This window comes from Andrena cerasifolii, chromosome 16 (assembly GCF_050908995.1).
Source record: "Andrena cerasifolii isolate SP2316 chromosome 16, iyAndCera1_principal, whole genome shotgun sequence".
NCBI lineage: Eukaryota > Metazoa > Arthropoda > Insecta > Hymenoptera > Andrenidae > Andrena > Andrena cerasifolii.
This window is the reverse complement of record NC_135133.1, coordinates 5,244,523-5,264,466: the sequence shown is the minus strand read 5'-3', so window position 1 is coordinate 5,264,466 and position 19,944 is coordinate 5,244,523. Positions and strand designations below refer to the sequence as shown.

Sequence of the window (19,944 nt, the reverse complement as noted above, 5' to 3'; positions counted from 1 at the left end):
TTCTGACATCATGTTCTCCTGTTACAAAGCCCAATTTTGTGCATTCTGAAAATTTTTGCCAGATTTTGGCCCAGGTATCAGGAGAACATGAAGCGAAAAGAGGTATTCTGAATTTCAGCTGCGAAGGCATCTTCGATTCTCTCTCCGGAGACATTACTTAGTGCCACCTCTTCTGGCATCATGTTCTCCTGTTACAAAGCCCAATTTTGTGCATTCTGAAAATTTTTGCCAGATTTTGGCCCAGGTATCAGGAGAACATGAAGCGAAAAGAGGTATTCTGAATTTCAGCTGCGAAGGCATCTTCGATTCTCTCTCCGGAGACATGACTTAGTGCCACCTCTTCTGACATCATGTTCTCCTGTTACAAAGCCCAATTTTGTGCATTCTGAAAATTTTTGCCAGATTTTGGCCCAGGTATCAGGAGAACATGAAGCGAAAAGAGGTATTCTGAATTTCAGCTGCGAAGGCATCTTCGATTCTCTCTCCGGAGACATTACTTAGTGCCACCTCTTCTGACATCATGTTCTCCTGTTACAAAGCCCAATTTTGTGCATTCTGAAAATTTTTGCCAGATTTTGGCCCAGGTATCAGGAGAACATGAAGCGAATAGAGGTATTCTGAATTTCAGCTGCGAAGGCATCCTCGATTCTCTCTCCGGAGACATTACTTAGTGCCACCTCTTTCGACATCATGTTCTCCTGTTACAAAGCCCAATTTTGTGCATTCTGAAAATTTTTGCCAGATTTTGGCCCAGGTATCAGGAGAACATGAAGCGAAAAGAGATATTTAAAATTACAGATTCGAAATTTGGATAGGACTATGTAAAAGGTATTTCTGAATAATAATACAGTCTGTTTCAAGTTTTTTTTCCACTTTATTTGAATAAAAGGGCCATTACAGTGTTACAATTACAAAATGGCTTCTTCCGAATTCCATTGTATGATTCTTGCACCTGCAACAGAGTAGCATACAGAAATTTTGGCTCCGCGCGAGAAGGCACAAGTAGAATGTTGTACATATATATGTGGTGTGGGAGAGGAGTGTAGGAATAATATAAAAATTCTGTATGAATTATCGAACCCAATTTGCAGAAATCAGCAGAAATCAGAAATTGATTCACAGCACTGTTGCGAAGTAAGACGAGACACAAAAGTGGGTTCAAAACATTTTTAACGGGCACTAAGGTGTCAATATAGGTTTGCAGCTTTTTGAAGATCTTGCAGAAACCTCCACCCTTGTTTAAAAAAGATAGCACTACAAAGTTTGGTCGCGTTACCTGGTATTTAAAAAACAATTGCCATACGTTATAAATTTACTATGTCATAGGCGACCAAAAGGCAAATATTCTTCCTGAGTAACATTTTGTGATATAACGTCATAGAACGAAATGACAGTGTTTTGAAAGTGGTATTTGGGCGCCTGGTAGTAGGCAATGATGAGACGCAGGGAGCTGCGAGAGCAGCATAACGGGCTGCCTACCACCAGGCGCATCGAATCCAAATTCAAAGCAACGGAGCTTTATTACTTACTACCGTATTGCAAATAGATTGAATAGGGAAAATGTTTCTATTATCGTCTTGTATGGCCTGCCTTGTGTGTCGGCAGACACGAAATTACCATGACCTTAAGTGAAAGGCTTGGAGAAGGGATCAATACATATAGTAGCATATAAGTTCAATACCCTGGGATTAACCTCTTAGCATTACGCTAACATAATATTGATTATCTGCAATTCTATTTATCATACACTAAAAAGTACAAATATTTCTAACATATAAGTTGTTTTCATACATGCTACAATTCACCTAGGTATCATCGCTTGTAATAAGATCTATTAAGTTGCCAGTGGTCTTAAATGTCCCTATACAAACATATGTGTCAATACTTTCCCTACCAGGCAGAGTTAATTTCCATTTCTTAATAATGTTCTTGTGGTTACATTGCTGTAAAATGATGAATGTGAATGAATGTATCATATGTAGAATGAGATTCGAGCGATGTATGCATGTACTTGCTGCTAAAATCTAACATGCAATACATACACATATCATTCGAATATATATATAGCATACGTTAATAATATACACTCGTATATGCATTGAAATGCATGTAATGTATGTTGAGAAAGTATCTACATCTGTTAAATGAGATGATCAAGTCGTAGATGTGGACCACGTGCTTGCCGTTTGTTGGATGCGATTAAATGCGATCGAACAAAGGAGAGTCGTTTCACGCGTTGAATAATCAAGGCGTGCACGGCTCGACTTGAAGTACTCCAAGTTGGAGACTCGAACAAAGATTGCCAGTTGAACGAAGTGAAGAGTCACGATAGTTGTGTACACGTGAGTGAATCGAAAAGTATGCGGTTAGTAATTACTGGCCACGTCAATCGGAGGTTCTCTTTACATTTGATTAGCCGCCAATGCGACCCGCGTTTCGCATTTACTCATACGAATAAATATACACGAGGCTCACTTAGCGTGGTGTGAAATTCAGTAAACGCTCGGCCATGTAAGCAGAGTTGAAACATTTTTTAAAGCCTCGAGTGGTGCATTTGACCTATGCGTGCTGTTCACAAATGACATACATATGCGCGAATTTTTGAAGGATATCATTGGATATCGTCATACTCAAAATACCGTTATACAGTATACATACCCTATTTCGAATATACCCGATATGCGGGCGCGTAATTTCTCAAAAGCATTCGGCTGAAAAGGATTATGTACTCATTCCGTGAAACGAGTAAGTGATGAATGATTTCGGGATGTCTTTGCATGGCGATAAAGATCTGCTTCGCTTTCGAGAATCGCTTCAACATTGTTTACTTTCCATTTTCCGAGCTGTATTTAACACGCACACATTCGTATTCACAAACGTTAATGTGTCTGTTTTTCTGTTATCAGGAGATACGTAACAAAGATACATTCATAATCGAAGTCATAAAACATACTCCGATCATGGCTTGCATATTTATCATTAAATAATAGATGTGCAGAGTAAGTAGCATGCTAAGACACATAGATACCTGGAACCTATTTTTCATACTTTGTAGTAAGAAATTGTTCTTTCTTCTTTTAGATTAACAATACTCTCACAAATAACAAATTATTAATACAGAGATATTAAATAAAGACTCACAATTATACAAAGAGAATACAGTTTATTACTTACGCAAAAGTTTTGTAGGATTATATTTAATGGATTGGTATAAAAGATTTCGTGGCACAAGGTAAGGCGGAATAAATGCCTTGAGAATATTTAGTTTCATTTAAATCATCATCGTCGAAAACCTTAATATTTCTTCGTTATAGAGTTATTGCACCTGTGGACGACGAATTAGAAACTGTTAATGAGAAAAACGAACGATGGAGAAGCATCTACGCGATCTACTTTACTATGTTCCTCATGTCCCTTGGATTCAGTATCATACTCACTGGAGTATGGCCATATCTTTCTAAGGTAAGTGTAACAAGGAACCGACGAATACAGATTATCAGAACTGATGTAATGATATTTTAACGTTGCAGTTGGATGATACGATAGGGAAAGAATTCATGGGATACGTAGTCGCGGCTAATCCTCTGGCACAAATGCTATTCTCTCCTCTCGTAGGATGGTGGGGCGACAAGAGGGGATCAATAAGACTACCCCTTTTAACGACATTAGCCCTTTTCACATTTGCGTCAGGGTTTTACAGCGTTCTGGAAATCTTGCCTGGCGATCGAAAAATGTATATGGTAGCTGCTAGATTCCTGGTCGGAGTTAGTTCTGGTTAATATTTTGCTTGGCTCTGAATTACGATTACTATTGATTAATTTCGGCCCTAATAATGCATCGGTATTTTATTTCCAGCCAATATTGCAGTCGCACGGTCTTACCTTTCTGCAGCTACGAAATTTGCAGAAAGAACGCACGCGGTCTCCATGGTATCCCTTGCGCAGGTACGTAGCAACACATTTCTGGCTCGTAGAATTAAATGATGTTGATTTTATAATTTGCTTTAAAATTTGTTAGGTACTGGGATTTGTGGTAGGTCCTGGATTGCAAGCCGCAGTTACGCCTCTCGGACCGAATGGTTTATATTTTATAAATTTACCTGTTAATATGTTTACTATGCCTGGTTGGATAAATGTTATATTGGGAGTTCTTAATTTTGTTTTGTTTCTTCCATGGAATTTCAAGGAGCATAGGATTGCTATACGCGAAGCTATGCGAAGTGAAGGAAAAGAAACAGGTGAGAATTGTCTGTGTTGAATAATGGTAGTACAATAGATTTTAGCGTGCCTGATTACATAATTTATCTGTCAACTACAGAGGAAGAAACGTTAAGGTTTATAAAGCCTGATTATGTAGCATCTTGGACATTAATTTGTGCCTTTTTTGTCTTGGTATTTAATTTCGTTCTCCTCGAAACGTTAGTATAACAATTTCATCAACTTACCCCCTTTCTGTGCATCGTATTCAACATTATTTTACTCTTCCACACAGACTCGGTACCTCATTAACTATGGATCAATTCGCTTGGTCGAATGAGCAAGCTTTGTACTATATGGGCTTGTTGATGAGCATTGGTGCAATTGTGTCCTGTATCACGTTCGTCATGATCGAACCTTTATGTAAACGGTATGACAATTTTACGGAATCATGTAGTAAAAGACGACTCTTCTTTTATTTATCTTTCCAAACATTATTAGATTTAACGAACGAAAAGTGATGTTGTGGGGTGGATTTTTCTTCATGGTAATTGGAAGGATACTGTGTATACCATGGGGCCCCGATCCACCACAAATCGCTTACATAGAACGTAAGTACTAACATGTATGTAGAATAGAAGTTCTGAGTTTTACATTTGTCTTACAAAAGCCTTTACTATATTTTACAGAATTCAGTAACGGTACACGCATTTCCAATGGTACGGAGATTCTAGGATGCCCGAGTATTCAAGAGTGGTGCTTATATACTCCTCGACTCACAGTCACGCAATTTGTTATTGGATTCAGTTTCACCGCTATCGGCTATCCGTTAGGCGTTACTTTGATACAAACGATTTTTAGTAAAGTATTAGGACCGCGGCCGCAAGGCGTTTGGATGGGTTTCATGACCGGTGCTGGATGCGCGTCACGCGTCTTGGGTCCAGTATTCGTTAGCGTGATTTATACACGCTTTGGAACGTACCATACTTTTGGTGTCACCGGTCTGACGTTACTAATCTCTATGCTGTGGTTGCAACTCGCGGATAAGCGTCTGATCCCGCTCAAGATCGCTTCGAAAAATGAACAGAAAGCTGACGTAGATATTCCGTTGGTTCATCCTAAATCTAATAATACTGCTCAAGACTCTCAAGAGTTAAACGACACATCGAAGACCGATCAAATCGTGGAATGCGACAATGTTTAGCAATAGCTTTGAATAGCGATTTTATTTTTTATAATCTTATATATACATGGGAATATATGTGACTGCCATTTAAAGTAAATTACGAATACAATTATGATGGTGTGTAGTGCAAATATATTTTTTATGAATATTTACAATTTCTAACACATACTTTACGCGCGCGGGCACGTAGAGAAGCTATAAACGAGTATACGTACAAATAACCAAAGAATATGGTTAGGGTGATATAGTTTTTAAGTAAAATCGACGGAAATTTTTATAGGGATAAATTTGTGCAATTATTGTTAATCTATTTTTACATCGGAATCTTGTATAAGGAACGAAATTGCGAAATGCGAACGTCAGACTCATTTCTAATGTAATGAAGTGGGGGAAAAAAGAGCGATTAAGCACTCTGACTTAAACAGATTAGATTTTATTATAAACTCATTATGTTCTAACGATTTATTATAAAAATCTTTTAATTAAAAGGTGTGCAATCATGAGTACAAAAATGTTATATACTCAATTAGAGGTAATTATGTAAAAGAAATTATTCGCTAAGTTGCTTATATTCGTCGAATTTATACAACTATTTTTGTTACGATGGTAAAGACTGATATTTAGATGATTTTAACATCGAAGGTCTTCCACTGAATAATCGGAACATGAGAGTACTTACCGTGATCGATTTAGAACCTATAGAATGTTCATTTTACTTGAAGATACTAGAGAGTTGCGTCTATGGAATAACTCATAAGATTGTAAACTTTAAGAACAACGTTTTAAGAAAGTGGTGTGCAATAAGGGATGTGGATGATACAAAGCGACACAAGTGTAAAACGGAAATTAATGTACAGGAATGTTTGTTCGGAAAATTTACGTTGTCATTTGTACTTCGATAGCTCTAGATAGTAATTGTTAACTTTAAAGACAATCATGAAACATACTCAGTTTTATTTGCGTCTCTTAGAATTAAACGTTTAATTATCACCTATCGTATCCATCTACACATTGCTGATATAAATATCGTAAAAAATCAAGAATAAAATTAATTGTAAAAAGCTATAAAAAGAATTATTTTAAGTACATGTAGTATGATTACAAGTTACGAAAACAAAAAATCTCACTCACGAATATCCCAAAAACAGATGACAGAAATACTGATATTTTCTATAAATTCATTTCATTTCATTATTGTTTTTCCTGTGTTTAATCAGGATGATGTTTCAAGCTTATCGCTTATATTGCCCAACGAACTATAGTCCCATTTTTTTCTCTCCACTCTCCTTCAGGTCACAGCAGCAGCAGCGTACCGGTAGAATGGTGGGGTCTCCCATTTTTCCCCAGTACACCGCCCCGTGATGCTTAACTTCGGTGATCAAACGAGAACCGGTGTTTTCCAACACGGCAACCGCCGCTGGTAGCTTAAGTAGATTTAAATTGAGCGATTGTAAACCAGTAAATACACCGTATGCAAGTGGAATAAAATTATAAAACGCGACTATAGCAGACAATCGTTCATACCAACAACTGATTACTTAGTGACAACAACTGACTACTTAAATTATCTAGTAACATGCAGTAGGCCTGATATATCAGACACAGCAAGCTAACTTAGTAAATTCAACAACTGTCATGGTGAAGACCATTGGAATGCAGCCAAACGCGTTTTAAAATACCTAAAGGCAACTGCCAATTATGGTTTAATTTACCAAAAGTCAGATCTAGAAATTACGGGTTACGTTATGCAGATTTTGTTAATGATGAGTCTGATAGGAAGTCCTACACGGGGTATACATTTCTGCTGGGCGGCGGTGCAATAACGTGGGAAAGTAAAAAACAATCTACCGTTGCAGTTTCGACCAGTGAGGTTGAGTATGTTGCAATGTCGAAAGCATGCAAAGAAGCGAAGTTTTTAAAGTCCTGTACACGAAATAACCGACAAAGTACTACGTATAAAATTATATAATGACAACCAATCAGCAATACTATGGTCGAAAGAACAGATACCATCCCGCAGAACAAAACATATTGATGTGCGAAATCATTACGTACGTGAAGCGACAAAGTTGAAAATGGTAGAATTACATTATATTAACACGAATGAAATGATTTACCTATAACTACGAGCAAGCACGCGAAATTCATTGAAGGTTTAGGATTGTTCAAACCACAGATGTAGCGATTACGGAGAAGTGTTAGAACAGGCATAATCTTGAAACCTGTGTGCGAATAAGAGCATGTACGAGGATGGATGCCGTTGTGCCGTCTATTTGCAACGCGTTTGCGTGACAGGTGTGTTAATAAGCAATCAAATATATATATATATTCCTATTTCCATAGTAATAAAGATACATTATTAAACCAAACCAAGTACATAAATCCAACAAATAGAATCACATTAAACCTTCGGTCATGGATCGTTCCGCTAAAACATTTGCAGAAACCCTGTATAAATTGCAAATGATTAATGTTTCATTAGATATGTATATCGAACATTTGATAATTCACACTTACTAGGATTTAAAGGTGGACGAAATCCATACATATCTGGAGATATTTCTATTGATCGTGGTGCAAATGTTTTGAAAGGTCTCATCATAGGAGGATGTATATTTCCTCCAAGAGGTCCGCGAATTGGGACCCACGGTCCAACCATTAATGGTCTCGATTGAAAATTCTGAGCAAAGAAATGAATGAATTTTATATCATGGCTGAATTATCGCATTTTTATGTAAATAAAGTACCTACTCTGTAATAAACATGTACAGGAGTTTGTTGAATATAATTTTCTAGGGAAACCCTTTGTCGTCTAGGCAAATCTCTTTTTCTGGATCTATCTGTTTTCCTCCTGTCACCATCTTTCCACTCTCTACTGTGATCTTTCTCCCTATGCAAATAATGTAATAGTTTGGTGAAATACAATTGGAAGAAATGTAATGAACGCAGATACATGAAAGTGTAATAATAGCTTTTACCTATCATTTTTGTAACTTTGATATTCATACTTAGAATCGTCATACCTGAAAGAGGATAAACAAATTAGCAAAAAATTCAATTTCCCAAACAATTTCGGAATATACATTAACACATTTAAAATAGCAAGTTTTTTTGTAAATGGTTTACACTTATGTTTAACGTATGTTGATATTGCAATACTCTGTGTAAAATCCAGGCACGAACCTGGGGTGACGGGACGACGTGCGCCTAGGACTGTGATTTCGGGTTCTTGTAGGACTCAAAGACGCCGAACGCCTTTTCAACGTTTTCGACTTGTTTTCTAAAAATTAAAATGCCCACATTTACGAAACAGAAATTATAATAAATCTTAACAATTTGAAATAATAAACATACCTGAATTTTCCAAATTCAGAGTTCCGACAGTACGATTATCCTCAAGTTCTTCTGTTTCACTTATTGGTTTTTTTATTTCTTCTCTATCAAATATCGGCTTGGATCCCTCTCCTACAGTTAAGTATAGTAAATTTAATAATAGAAAAGCAATCGTACGTAAAAATCGGGAAAGCATTTAAGCAATACTAGCAGCTGTGACAGATCTCGAAGATATTAACGTCGCTACTTAAACTCGCTCTGAATAATTGTAAGCCAAGTCATTTCGTATTGTCAATTTGAAATTAGTTAAATTGTTGTTAACTTATTTGATTTTCTATACTAAAAGTATGTATAAATTTATTTTTCATCCTCATAAATGTACTTTACATAATAAAAAATGGCTTACAACTTCCTTGAGTCCCAGATATATTACGGACTGAAGTTCATTTCTTAAAAATTTAATTATTTTAATGACATTATTTTAATATAACTCTAACTTTAAATATTCCGTAGCAACTGATAATTTTTAATTTATAATGTAATATTTCCTTTTCTTTTTCATATAGCGTATACAAATCGCATTAAATAATTGTTCAAAAGAATGTAGTTAAATTCTTGGAATGTTACTCATTGTCTATAACGAATTGATTACAAAAATATAAACATATCGATACGCCTTTCAATATATTTCAAATAAAGTAGTTTAATTTGTGTGTAGAGGATTCATGATTTCACAATGAAGTCTTCCGAGATGGTTTATATTTTCCAGGGCGATTAAGTAACTTCGTTGAATCGCAATTTCAAGTTTCGTGATATTCACTCTATATACAATGCTTTGGAACGCATACTTTTCAAACCAACTAAATTAAGTCTACGAGTACTCATACTTTAAAATTTAGAAAGTACCTATTTTCCAATTGTAGTTACTTATTTAATGCAATCAAATAAGAATAAGAAGTACCACTATGCAAAATTTTTTAAAAATTCTAAGATTTAATTTCTAATTTCGTTTCTTTCAGTGTTGAAGCCTAATGCTCAATGTTTCACCATGCCCCTTCAGGTGCTGAATGTCAAGATTTAAAACATCTTCCAAGACGTGAAAATCTTCCAGTTGGTCTGCTTTTAGTAAATAAAGCGTTTAAAAAAACCACTTATTTGGACATGCACGCATTCCCAAAACCAAGACACAAGGAGAATGCACAAAACGTGTTTGAACTACGTTTTTGGGGGCAAAATTAATTAGTTAATATGGCTGAAGCATAATTCTTTGTGCAAGCTCATAAGAAAAAAAAAATACTGTACATAAAGCAACAAGCAAGAGATACGTTAAGCACAGCAATGTTAAAACAGTCAAAGTAAAAGAAAATTGTGCTTACATATTGCACATTATGCGATCAATACAGTGATCCAACGTTGTATTCCAAATGTGCTATATCCTGGACGAATCAAAAATACGTTATTAATTTGATGAATAAAGTTGAGAAAATTCTTGAATATTACAGGGGACACAGAAAGTCACAGTAAAGTCCGGAATCTTCATGACGGTCCAAATCGGTGACAAGGATGCCATTCTTTAAATGTAGCACTTGGTAAAGTGAAAACATGGAAATATTTATCTACACTTCCATAATATATTTAACCTTTAGAGGGCTGGGCTTGGCCACTATAGTGGCCATCTAAGAATTTGGATACTTTGCCGGCCATTTTGGTGGTATACATGCATAAATTTTAAGTAAATAAAATTTACAATTTCAATGAAAAAATTCCGGCCCTCTAAAGGTTAAACAGAAACTGAATGGATTCTAGAAAATGGAGAGTAATGTCTCACAGAGAAGAGACATTTTTACATTAGAAAGCATACAATGTCCTCAAACTTCAATTTGTTGATCGTGATTTCTAGAAAACCCCAGAATCATCTTCCGCGTTGAACTTATTTTCCTATGTGGTACTCGTTCGCTGAATGACTGAAAATTCTTAAGAAGTTACGGTAAAAAAACAACACGTTACCGGCTCTTCTTTTAAGCACCACATCTTCCTTGTTGGGTATATCCCGCTTAACGTCATTGGTAGCTATTCTTCCAGGAATGTTTCTATGAATATCTACTTTGATTTGGCGGAGTTCTGTTGGACTAATTTTTGTGCCTTCAGGTCCTTTAAATAAGGGCGTTGTATCACTTGATGTTTCAAACCTAAAGTGCAGAATAATATTATTTATATATATGATTTAATAGATTTTTACTTGAAACATACTACAATTTAACGTTTTTTAGTTTGTTTTATAGTATACAACTGTATAGAAAAATTATATCAACTAAATTCGATATTTTATACAAATACAAGTTAACACTTCATCAGTGAACTTTTCTGGATATACCCAAAAACATATTTAATTTAAATGTATCTGTCAGATGATAAGACAGAAAATTCCAAGACCCGACAATAAAATGTTAAAATTGTTCTTTGTCTATGAAATCCTCTAGAATGGCACTGTGTCTACTTCTCAACAGTTAATAATTAAAGACAGTTTATCCTTACTTTGAAGAAAGCACAGTAACTTTAGGTGTAAAATGCTCAGAAGTTCTTCTATGTTGACAAGTTGGATAATCCCTCCTACTCCTACGAGGTCTGTTGTATCTTCCTTCGGGAAGTGGTAAGCCCATATTACGAGCGCGTCGTATCTCATACTCCATAGCCATTTTTCTTTTCAGTCTATTATGCCTGTCCATTTTTTCTTGTTCGATCACCCATTCGCGTCTACGCCGTTGCCTCTCCGCTTTTGTTTTTGCACATAGAACCGCAACGTTATCTTCAATATGTGAGGCCTTAGGTTTTTCATCACGATGCATATTCCTTGATGTATGCCGTTTCATTCCTATATACAACGTAACAAAGATAGATTATATTACGTATCCAGTATCAAAGAATTTCCTACTTGGTTAGCTAAACGCAAAATTTGAATAGGTTTGTACTTTATACTGAATTAATGTAATAGGAATTACCTTGTTATCACGCAGAAAAATGACCAGCAATGAACAGAATAACCAGTAAATAAAAGCTTAAGAATTAAACGTATGAGTATTATTTATAAACATTAAGAAGGAAACATTACACACACGCTCTCACTAACCGTCAGTACCCGAAGCTGTCGAATGCAGCATGCAGCCAACCGCAACCAAGTGCAGCCAACTGAAGCGACCTCTATGCTCTAAAAAATTAACCTTATTGGTGGTGAGTTAGCTGGATATTCGCAGCAAAGTATCTCGAGGGGTTTATTTCGTTTGAAAGAAGTAGGAGCAAGCTTAAATGAATTTGAGTCTTATCTATTGAAAATTAAAACGGTCCAGGTCGATCATTGGAAAGGGTCGAAAGGCGGAAGGGTCTTTGTGCCCCGAGTAAGAAATCTACGACGTGCCTGTTCTTGACGATCAGTTTATCATTTCTTTGTCTGAAAAATAGTACGTACATTATTTAATAAAGTGACGAAATGAAGCGTATTTTTTCACATTAATAGAAATAGTCTTATAGTGCGGAAATATTCGAAATATACTTACATAAGTATTAAAAATTACCGGTTTTATGGGAGTTACTGTGACCTGGCCGGAAATACCGACTTCGGGACACGAGACTCTGGGAACTAATTCAACTCCAATACCGTAGTCGATAAAAAGTTACTAAAGGAACAAACAATAACCACAGACGAGGTATAGAATACTCTATACCTCGTCTGTGACAATGTCTACAATTCTTAAAGACGGCAGCACGTTTATGATTGCCCTTTAGAGGCAAACAGATGTTGTCGAAACGTTCTTGGAAAAATAATAAATTATCGATCGTAAAAAACGAATGAATTTTCGCCTGGCTCTGAGCACGCTTTTGTCCTGACGCACATGAGAAAGATGCCACCAATATAGCAATTAAAAAGTATTACCCACCGTCAATAGCACCATCAATTGTAATGCTTATTTTCGCCACTTCTCACGTACCACACTTTTGAATGTGGCGTGCATGTGAAATTTTTGAAATTGGAAATATTATATACAGGAAGTGCAGCATATTTGGAACACTGTTGGTAATTTGGAATACCGAAGTATCTAATAAACTACTAACGTTATCTAATTTGTAACACCGTAGATAATAGGGGCTAATGACCTGTTAACCAATAACATTTGTGGATGAACCGCCATTTTGACAGTTACTTTCCAGGGGAACCCCGCCCTGCTGGAGCTGCCAGTTAGAACCGCATTAAAAAATTTTAAATCCGGATTGATGCGGTTTTCTTCCCGTAAATTCCAGATTGAACCCGATGAAATATTTTCTATCGGTTTCAAACCGGATATGCATGTAAAAATCTTGACGGTATGCATCCCGTGAATTACTTGCTCTGCCAATCCGGATCGCGACGGACTCGAAAGAGCTTGTGGCATTTCCAGATTGAATCCGTAAGATTTTTGATCCGCAATTTCAGATACGAAACTTCTGGGTTTATACAAATGGCAATTCCTGATAGAAATTGATAAATTTCGCACATGCAAATCCTGTTTCATCCATCGATCTGGATATCCGCATTGAACCGGGTTCGTTTTTGAACTGGCACAAATCACTGCTTGAAAATCCAGGTAGTACCGCATTGAACCAGATAGATCCAGTTCAAAATTCAACGCGGTTCTAACTGGCTGTTCCAGCAGGGCGTTCTAAGCTTTCAGTTCTTAGCGATTAGCTCACTCTGTCTTCATTGGAAATATTGTATCAAATAAATTGTCTATGAGTTCCACAATTTCCAATTTTGTTTTTATTTAAAAATTTCTAAAACCCTCGGAGAGAACCATGAATACTGACGGCGCGATATTTGCATATCAGTCGCTGCGACTGGTTGTCCATTGACTACCAATTGACCAAAAAAACGGTACCCGGAGAGATTTGATACCATTCTTAGGGGTTAAAAAATAAATAATTGCAAATAAATTAAAAATATTCAGTTTTTCTTTTGTATAGTAAAATGTAAAAAGATAGTATAGTAAGTGGGGGTAGACAACACCAAAGATGAGTGCAATGTGTATGAGGGAAGTTTGAGAGAGATAATCTGAAGAGGTATGACTGTTTAGTTATTAAATATGTAAAATCGAGTCCCTTTCTTGGCAGCAATGCCGAAATAAAGATTACTACTACTACATATCTAATGAAACATTAATCATTTGCAATTTATACAGGGTTTCCGCAAAGGTTTTAGATCCAGAGAAAGTCCACGGCAAAGAAGCACAAGAAATAGACCTAGAGAACAAAGAGTTTCCCTAAAAAATTATATTCAACAATTCCTGTTCATGTTTATTATGAAGTAGGTACCTACTTTATTTACATAAAAATGCGAGACCATTAATGGTTCCCGATTACATAACCGAGACCATTAATGGTTCCCAATTCCGTGGGTCCTCCAAGTTCCTCATCCTCCTATGAGACCGTTAAGGCCATTTCGAACCCGATCTATTCCTACATATATATGTGGATTCCGTCCACCTCTAAATCGTAGTAGGTGTGAATTATAAATGTACAATATAGCACGATAATATAGAATTAATAATAATAATTTGTAACATCATGAATATATATTTTAAAAAGTTCAATATTAATATAAGTACTTGTAATACGAAAATAGAATATTAAATTGGTTAGCGTAGTGAATTGGCGTAGCAGATCTGACAAAGTCGCATTCGAAGCGCCTTTTATAAGTAATCAAAATGTCAGAAAGGTTTCGGTACAAAGGAAAATTTATTAAAAAAATAATATTGGAAAAGAATGAAAAATGTCGGGTTGGAATCGCTGCAAAAAAAAATGGAGCAACGTAAATGGTGTTGAGGATAAACGCGGAATATGTTCGGGAAACCGAATTGTAAATTTAAAATATCTTGCAGAGCAATTATGGTGTTCGAACTGTATAAATATATTATCTTTAATTTATATTGAAAAGGAAAAAAGAAAAGGGATGCATTCGGAGTTATTAGTGAAATGCCAGCAGTATTTAAAAATAAGCATATTTATACTGGCAAGTACCGCGAAGTGAGCGCAATAGAAAACCAAAAACACAGTGATTTAACAACAAAAGAAAGGCACGCATGCGGATAGGCCGCGTAACTGGAGTAAGTATTTTTTTAATTTACCTATATGGCAGTAGTGGCAGTATGTATATTTCACGTGTATCTGAATACACGTATACGCGTGATATTAATATATACGTGCTTTAATCCATGTAATATTTAATACACGCTTATTATCAATGTATAAGAAAATACCCGAATATTTAAGTACATTTACGCAAGTAATTTGCGAAACAAACCTAGGGGTAGTCGAAATTATGATGTTTGCTATTATTGTTACCTGCAAACTAGAAAATCATGTGTTTGTTTCGAAAATGACTCTCGTAAATGTACTTAAATATTCGTATTTTTCTTATACATTGATAATCGCACGAAATAAAATATGCCTACATATGTTAATATGTACAGGTGTACCCGTATAATTCGATACACGTGTATTACAAATTACACGGATTGGTACAGATAATATTAATATCACGTGTATCTTCAATACATGTTCATTATCATGATCTTTATATGCCAGATGACAGACGATGAAGTAAAAAGACAAATTGCCTCCTTCCGTACGTTGTTCAAACGCGAGCTGGGGAAGATTCAGAAGACGGGGGAGAAGCGGTGGCCATACTTTAAAGATCTCCAGTTTTTACATACATATTTCACACATAATATAGTTGAATTTTGATGTAGGTGTTTATTAAACATTACTAATTTGAGTTAAGACGCTCATCACACGAGATACGAGATCACATTGACTGAACGAGAAAACACTAACGCTTCAGACGCGTATGATGCTCGCGTCTTGCGAACAATGTTTATATTCTTCTTTGGAAAAACTACTTAAATGTGACACGGTCGAGCAAAATAACACAAGCCCAGTTTTAGACTTGCGTCATTCTGCCTAAAGTGTCCATAAATTATTGTTTATTATTATTTACGTTAATTATGCGAATATTGAATATTGTGCAAAATGAAGAAAATATACGTTTATATCGTAAAAGAAAATAAGGAAACCAACGTTTTTCCTCACAACCACAGATATTTCGCAACTGATTCTATTCGTATTGCTAAATAGCAAGAGGACAAACTTCCATCTTTTGTAAATATTTTGAGTCAAGACTAAACTTATACATATACGATGAATGTGCCTTTACGACTTCAATATTTGTCACCATACGGCTTATTACAACATGCGATACCCGACTGAAATATGTACATTGTGAAGAAATAGGTCTCGGACGATAATGTCTTAATTCGTCGTCCTGCTCCGATCATTATTCAGGATAATATATATTCAAATTGGTTACTATCAAAACTAGTGCGATGTATGTCGTGTTTCAAGTTATTTCCGTCGTGAAACCTTGACTAATCCATTGGTACAATTTTCAACAAGATAGGATAGAAATTACGGGACACCCTTAGGCCCCAGACAGATGAGCGAGTTCCCAAATGGTCATTTAGCGGTCGTCAACTTAGGTATTGAAAAACCGACTCTTGGGGGTATTATAAACCAAGTCTTTCCGAGGACTGCGTTGTGGCTTGCACAATACAGGTTTTGGACGACTGCGATGCGAGAAACATTCGTGAATGTATCGCATTGACGCCGACGACGCATGATTGTTATACTTTATCGAGGAAATATAACATTTTAAACGTTACCTCCTGCGTTTTATTCGTTTATTAGTCTTATACGACAGAAATACCCGCGCGACAAAACTTGCTCATCTGCAGTATGTCTTATATACCGATTTCCGCGAAGTAGATAATTTTAAATTATAATTGTTCATAATTACGTATCTCTTCTTAGTGAATAGAAGATGTTGGGATTCTTCGTAAACTTCCATCACTGCTTCTATGTAAGTACAACGTGGTACAGTTACTTCGAATTCTTTGTTCTGCGTTTAACTGTGTACTGCGACGGTTCAGCTCTGATTAAGTAGTGGGCAGTTGAGCACGTGTGAGTATGAGACTGTTCGAGGCCTAGGCAACGCACGCGACTGGTGGTAATCCAGTACAATCCTGAACAATCACGATTTTCGGCAACATGGCGCAGCCTATCTGAGATTACCATTATACCGCCAAAATTAAAATTGTTTATCCGTGGGCTAGGGAACATGAGAGTACTTACCGTGATCGATTTAGAAGCTATAGAATGTTCATTTTACTTGCAGATACTAGCGAGTTGCGTCTATGGAATAACTCATAAGATTATAAAGCTTTAAGAACAACGTTTTTAGAAAGTGGTATGCGATAAGGGATGCGGATGAAATAAAGCGACGCATGGGTAAAACGGAAATTAATCTACGGGAATGTTTGTTCGGAAAATTTACGTTGTCATTTGTACTTCGATAGCTCTAGATAGTAATTGTTAACTTTAAAGACAATCATGAAACATACTCAGTTTTATTTGCGTCTCTTAGAGTTAAACGTTTAATTATCACCTATCGTATCCATCTACACATTGTTGATATAAATATCGTAAAAAATCAAGAATAAAATTAATTGTAAAAAGCTATAAAAAGAATTTCTTTAAGTACATATACTTTGCATTGATGTATGCTTTCGTAGCACTGTGTTTGTACGATCATTACGAGTTACGAAAACAAAAAACTCACTCACGAATATCCTAAAAACAGATGACAGAAATGCTGATATTTTCTATAAATAACACTTACAGTTGCAAATTAGTCTTTCTTCTTTGGCTTCTTGGGATTACGAGATCGAGATTTAGCCTTGCAAAGGGGACAGATCGGCGCATTTCTGTGGATTTGTTGATGGCACGATAAACACGACTTCATGGGGGGTGGTTGTTGCCTGAGAGCAGAAAAGAAACATGGAAGAAATAGCGTCTTGTTATCCACTTACATACATCTAGCTTTATTATTTCCATCGATAAACTTTCCACGCCGACCATGCTAAAGGTAGGCTCTCACTACGCCTCGCCTCGGCACAACTTCCGTTCGCACTCACATCTAGGCTCGCGTCGCCTCGGTTTTTCCGTAACTGAAGTTATCTGAGCTTGCCTCGGTTCCTGTGTTTGGTCAGTTGCTCAGAGAACCTCTTCCTTCCTCTTTTCGCGTTCACCGAAAGCGGTGGCATTGCATCCACTCACACTACGCCTCGCCTCTCTTCCTCAAAATATTCTCGAGGAAGAATCCGCGGCTCGGAGTCGCGCCGAGGCGAGGAGCAGCGTGAGTCAAATTGTCAAGCTACGTAAGAGAAGCACGGGAATGCATGAGTCGCGGTGAGGGGAGGCATAGCGAGAGCGTCCTTAAATCCTATTAACTCCGCGCTTGTATGTTACCATTATAAATACTCGCATGCAGTGTTATTAGAGAAATATACAAAGTCGAGATATACCAGTGGTACCTGAATGTGGGAGCAGGCGGACCTGGCGCTGGGGGTAACGGTCTTGGTTCCGGCTTGCTCGGACCCTGAAGAGGTTGAGGGGCAAGGAAAGGTGTGGAACTACCTGGATGACCAGGATGGTGTAAAGTGATTGGAGGTAATAAGTCTTCACCCCGCACATCCATCCTCCATTCTGCCTTCTGCATGGGCCGATCGAAATAGCTGCGAACAAACCATCTACACGATAAAAGTTCACTTCAACGCAATCTAAGCTACAGCGCCGAAGGGATCTTCACAAATTCAGCATGCTTACTCTGGCGAAATGAGATCCGACTCCGTCTCGTACAACTCTGGCAATCTGTCCAGCCCGAGGAACTCCCTGCGCATGCGGTCGATGTCGTGCTTCAAAGGCTGATAGTCGTTATTATGAATCAACTTCGCGGTTTCTCTCGCTTTGTTCCTAGCTTCCTCCGCTTGCTTGATAACGGTCTCCATCTAAAACAGAGCTTACGTAAGCGATTACACGTAAGATTTACCGAAGCGACGATGCAAAGATCTTATGTAATCGTACGGCATTAATATCGGCGTGTATTTGCCGCAATTCCTCGACGTGTGCCATCTTTTCTTGCATAAGAAGGTCCATTTCCTGTTTGTACTCTATCAAGCATTTCTCCTCTTGCTCGGTCTGCTCCACCTCGTGCAGGATCCTCTGTTTCATCTTCTCTAGCTGAAGGGTCTTCGTCCTAGCGATACAGGGGCTTCGTTTAAACAAATCGAAGAACTATCAAGTAGCTAATAGAACTGAACTGTTAGTTATCGCGGAGCTTTGAAGACTTCTACTGAGTTTACACAGGGCTTTATGAAATATAAATTGCTATATATACTTGATGTCTTTCAAGGCTTCCAGTTTCGCGAAAATGACCGTGGTCTCCGTGGCTGACATTTTCACCAGTTCCTGACACTTCGCTTCGGATCTGCCCTCTTAAAAGGAAGCCAACGGTGTTTATACGAAATAAATGCAGCGAATTCGGAGTCGGTGTTCCTTTCGTCAAGGCATTATGGACGAAGTGTTTTAGAGGAGAATCGGTGCTATGTACGCGGTAGTATCATTGAGAATCGAAGAGAACTGACGTACTTTTAATTAGGTTTTGAAGAATTAACTAATACCGCTGACATATAACACAACGAACACAATCGACGCCACCAGACACAATAGCCGCGTCCTCACAGATGGGCGTCAGCCATGACACTGACTGCACGCCGGTGCGCGCGCCGCCCAGCGGCGCATCGATGAACTAGGGTGAGTAGGGCGGGCTATTTTGAAACGGGAGCGTGTACCACAGCTTTGGTAATGCTTCAGCAAGATCTGACAAAGCTGAGCCACGTTACAGTTGGGTAGAAAAGTATGTAATCAGTGGCGGACTTAAGAAAAACAAGCCCAGGTGGCAAACGTTCTGCGAGGCCCATTTTTTCGGGAAAATGAACAGGTAGTTTACTAAAAAACGGGCCCAGTGTAGTAGTACGAAAAAAATGTAGCGTTTGTATAGGCGTTCCCTTGGGAGGCGTTCTGGGCAGGGTCCCAGGCGGCAATTGCTTATCATCCGCCTTGTTAAATCCGCCACCGTGTGTAATCTTAAGAAACGCTCGATAGATTAAATAATAGCGTGGCTATCAACTTGTGCCATTTTTCTTCGCGTAAATCCTCGATCGATTTTTCTTAATAAATTATATTTAAACAGAGACGGTAAATTCTTACTTACTTCGCTCCTCTTTAAGCTGCACGAATGTCTATCTA

General features: G+C 37.3%; 3 protein-coding genes across 14 annotated transcripts; 1 reads left to right on the top strand and 2 right to left on the bottom strand.

The window, feature by feature from the left end:
* The first annotated feature begins 2,157 nt into the window (after window positions 1–2,157).
* Cln7 (CLN7/MFS domain-containing 8) lies at window positions 2,158–6,456 on the top strand. Of its 5 annotated transcripts, none has more exons than XM_076829828.1 (11): window positions 2,158–2,342; window positions 2,907–2,999; window positions 3,082–3,232; window positions 3,315–3,462; window positions 3,531–3,774; window positions 3,856–3,944; window positions 4,018–4,237; window positions 4,318–4,417; window positions 4,492–4,626; window positions 4,698–4,807; window positions 4,886–6,456. In XM_076829828.1, the coding sequence occupies exons 3-11, from the start codon at window positions 3,201–3,203 to the stop codon at window positions 5,398–5,400; spliced, it is 1,593 nt and encodes a 530-aa protein (XP_076685943.1). In that variant the 5' UTR covers window positions 2,158–2,342; window positions 2,907–2,999; window positions 3,082–3,200; the 3' UTR covers window positions 5,401–6,456. The 5 variants fall into 5 exon arrangements, with proteins under 5 accessions (XP_076685943.1, XP_076685944.1, XP_076685941.1 ...); XM_076829829.1 differs by having other exon boundaries at window positions 2,158–2,365; XM_076829826.1 differs by having other exon boundaries at window positions 2,158–2,745.
* A 1,226-nt stretch (window positions 6,457–7,682) lies between these two features.
* Window positions 7,683–17,047, bottom strand: LOC143377967 (uncharacterized). 5 transcript variants are annotated; one of them, XM_076829832.1, is made up of 12 exons: window positions 16,930–17,047; window positions 15,933–16,859; window positions 12,267–15,895; window positions 11,843–12,160; window positions 11,251–11,587; window positions 10,723–10,904; window positions 8,737–8,847; window positions 8,566–8,662; window positions 8,361–8,405; window positions 8,134–8,272; window positions 7,900–8,062; window positions 7,683–7,830 (listed from the first exon to the last, which is right to left on the bottom strand). In XM_076829832.1, exons 4-12 carry the CDS (start codon window positions 11,871–11,873, stop codon window positions 7,811–7,813), a joined length of 1,125 nt encoding a protein of 374 aa, XP_076685947.1. In that variant the 5' UTR covers window positions 11,874–12,160; window positions 12,267–15,895; window positions 15,933–16,859; window positions 16,930–17,047; the 3' UTR covers window positions 7,683–7,810. The 5 variants fall into 5 exon arrangements, with proteins under 5 accessions (XP_076685947.1, XP_076685946.1, XP_076685951.1 ...); XM_076829831.1 differs by having other exon boundaries at window positions 12,267–16,859; XM_076829836.1 differs by lacking the exon at window positions 8,361–8,405 and having other exon boundaries at window positions 12,267–16,859.
* Window positions 17,048–17,188: 141 nt separating this feature from the next.
* LOC143377968 (zinc finger C4H2 domain-containing protein) lies at window positions 17,189–19,448 on the bottom strand. 4 transcript variants are annotated; one of them, XM_076829837.1, is made up of 6 exons: window positions 19,285–19,448; window positions 19,034–19,130; window positions 18,721–18,892; window positions 18,463–18,644; window positions 18,162–18,386; window positions 17,189–17,615 (listed from the first exon to the last, which is right to left on the bottom strand). In XM_076829837.1, exons 2-6 carry the CDS (start codon window positions 19,090–19,092, stop codon window positions 17,486–17,488), a joined length of 768 nt encoding a protein of 255 aa, XP_076685952.1. In that variant the 5' UTR covers window positions 19,093–19,130; window positions 19,285–19,448; the 3' UTR covers window positions 17,189–17,485. The 4 variants fall into 4 exon arrangements, with proteins under 4 accessions (XP_076685952.1, XP_076685954.1, XP_076685953.1 ...); XM_076829839.1 differs by having other exon boundaries at window positions 18,162–18,371; window positions 19,034–19,441; XM_076829838.1 differs by having other exon boundaries at window positions 18,171–18,386; window positions 19,034–19,414.
* Between the last annotated feature and the right edge of the window lie 496 nt (window positions 19,449–19,944).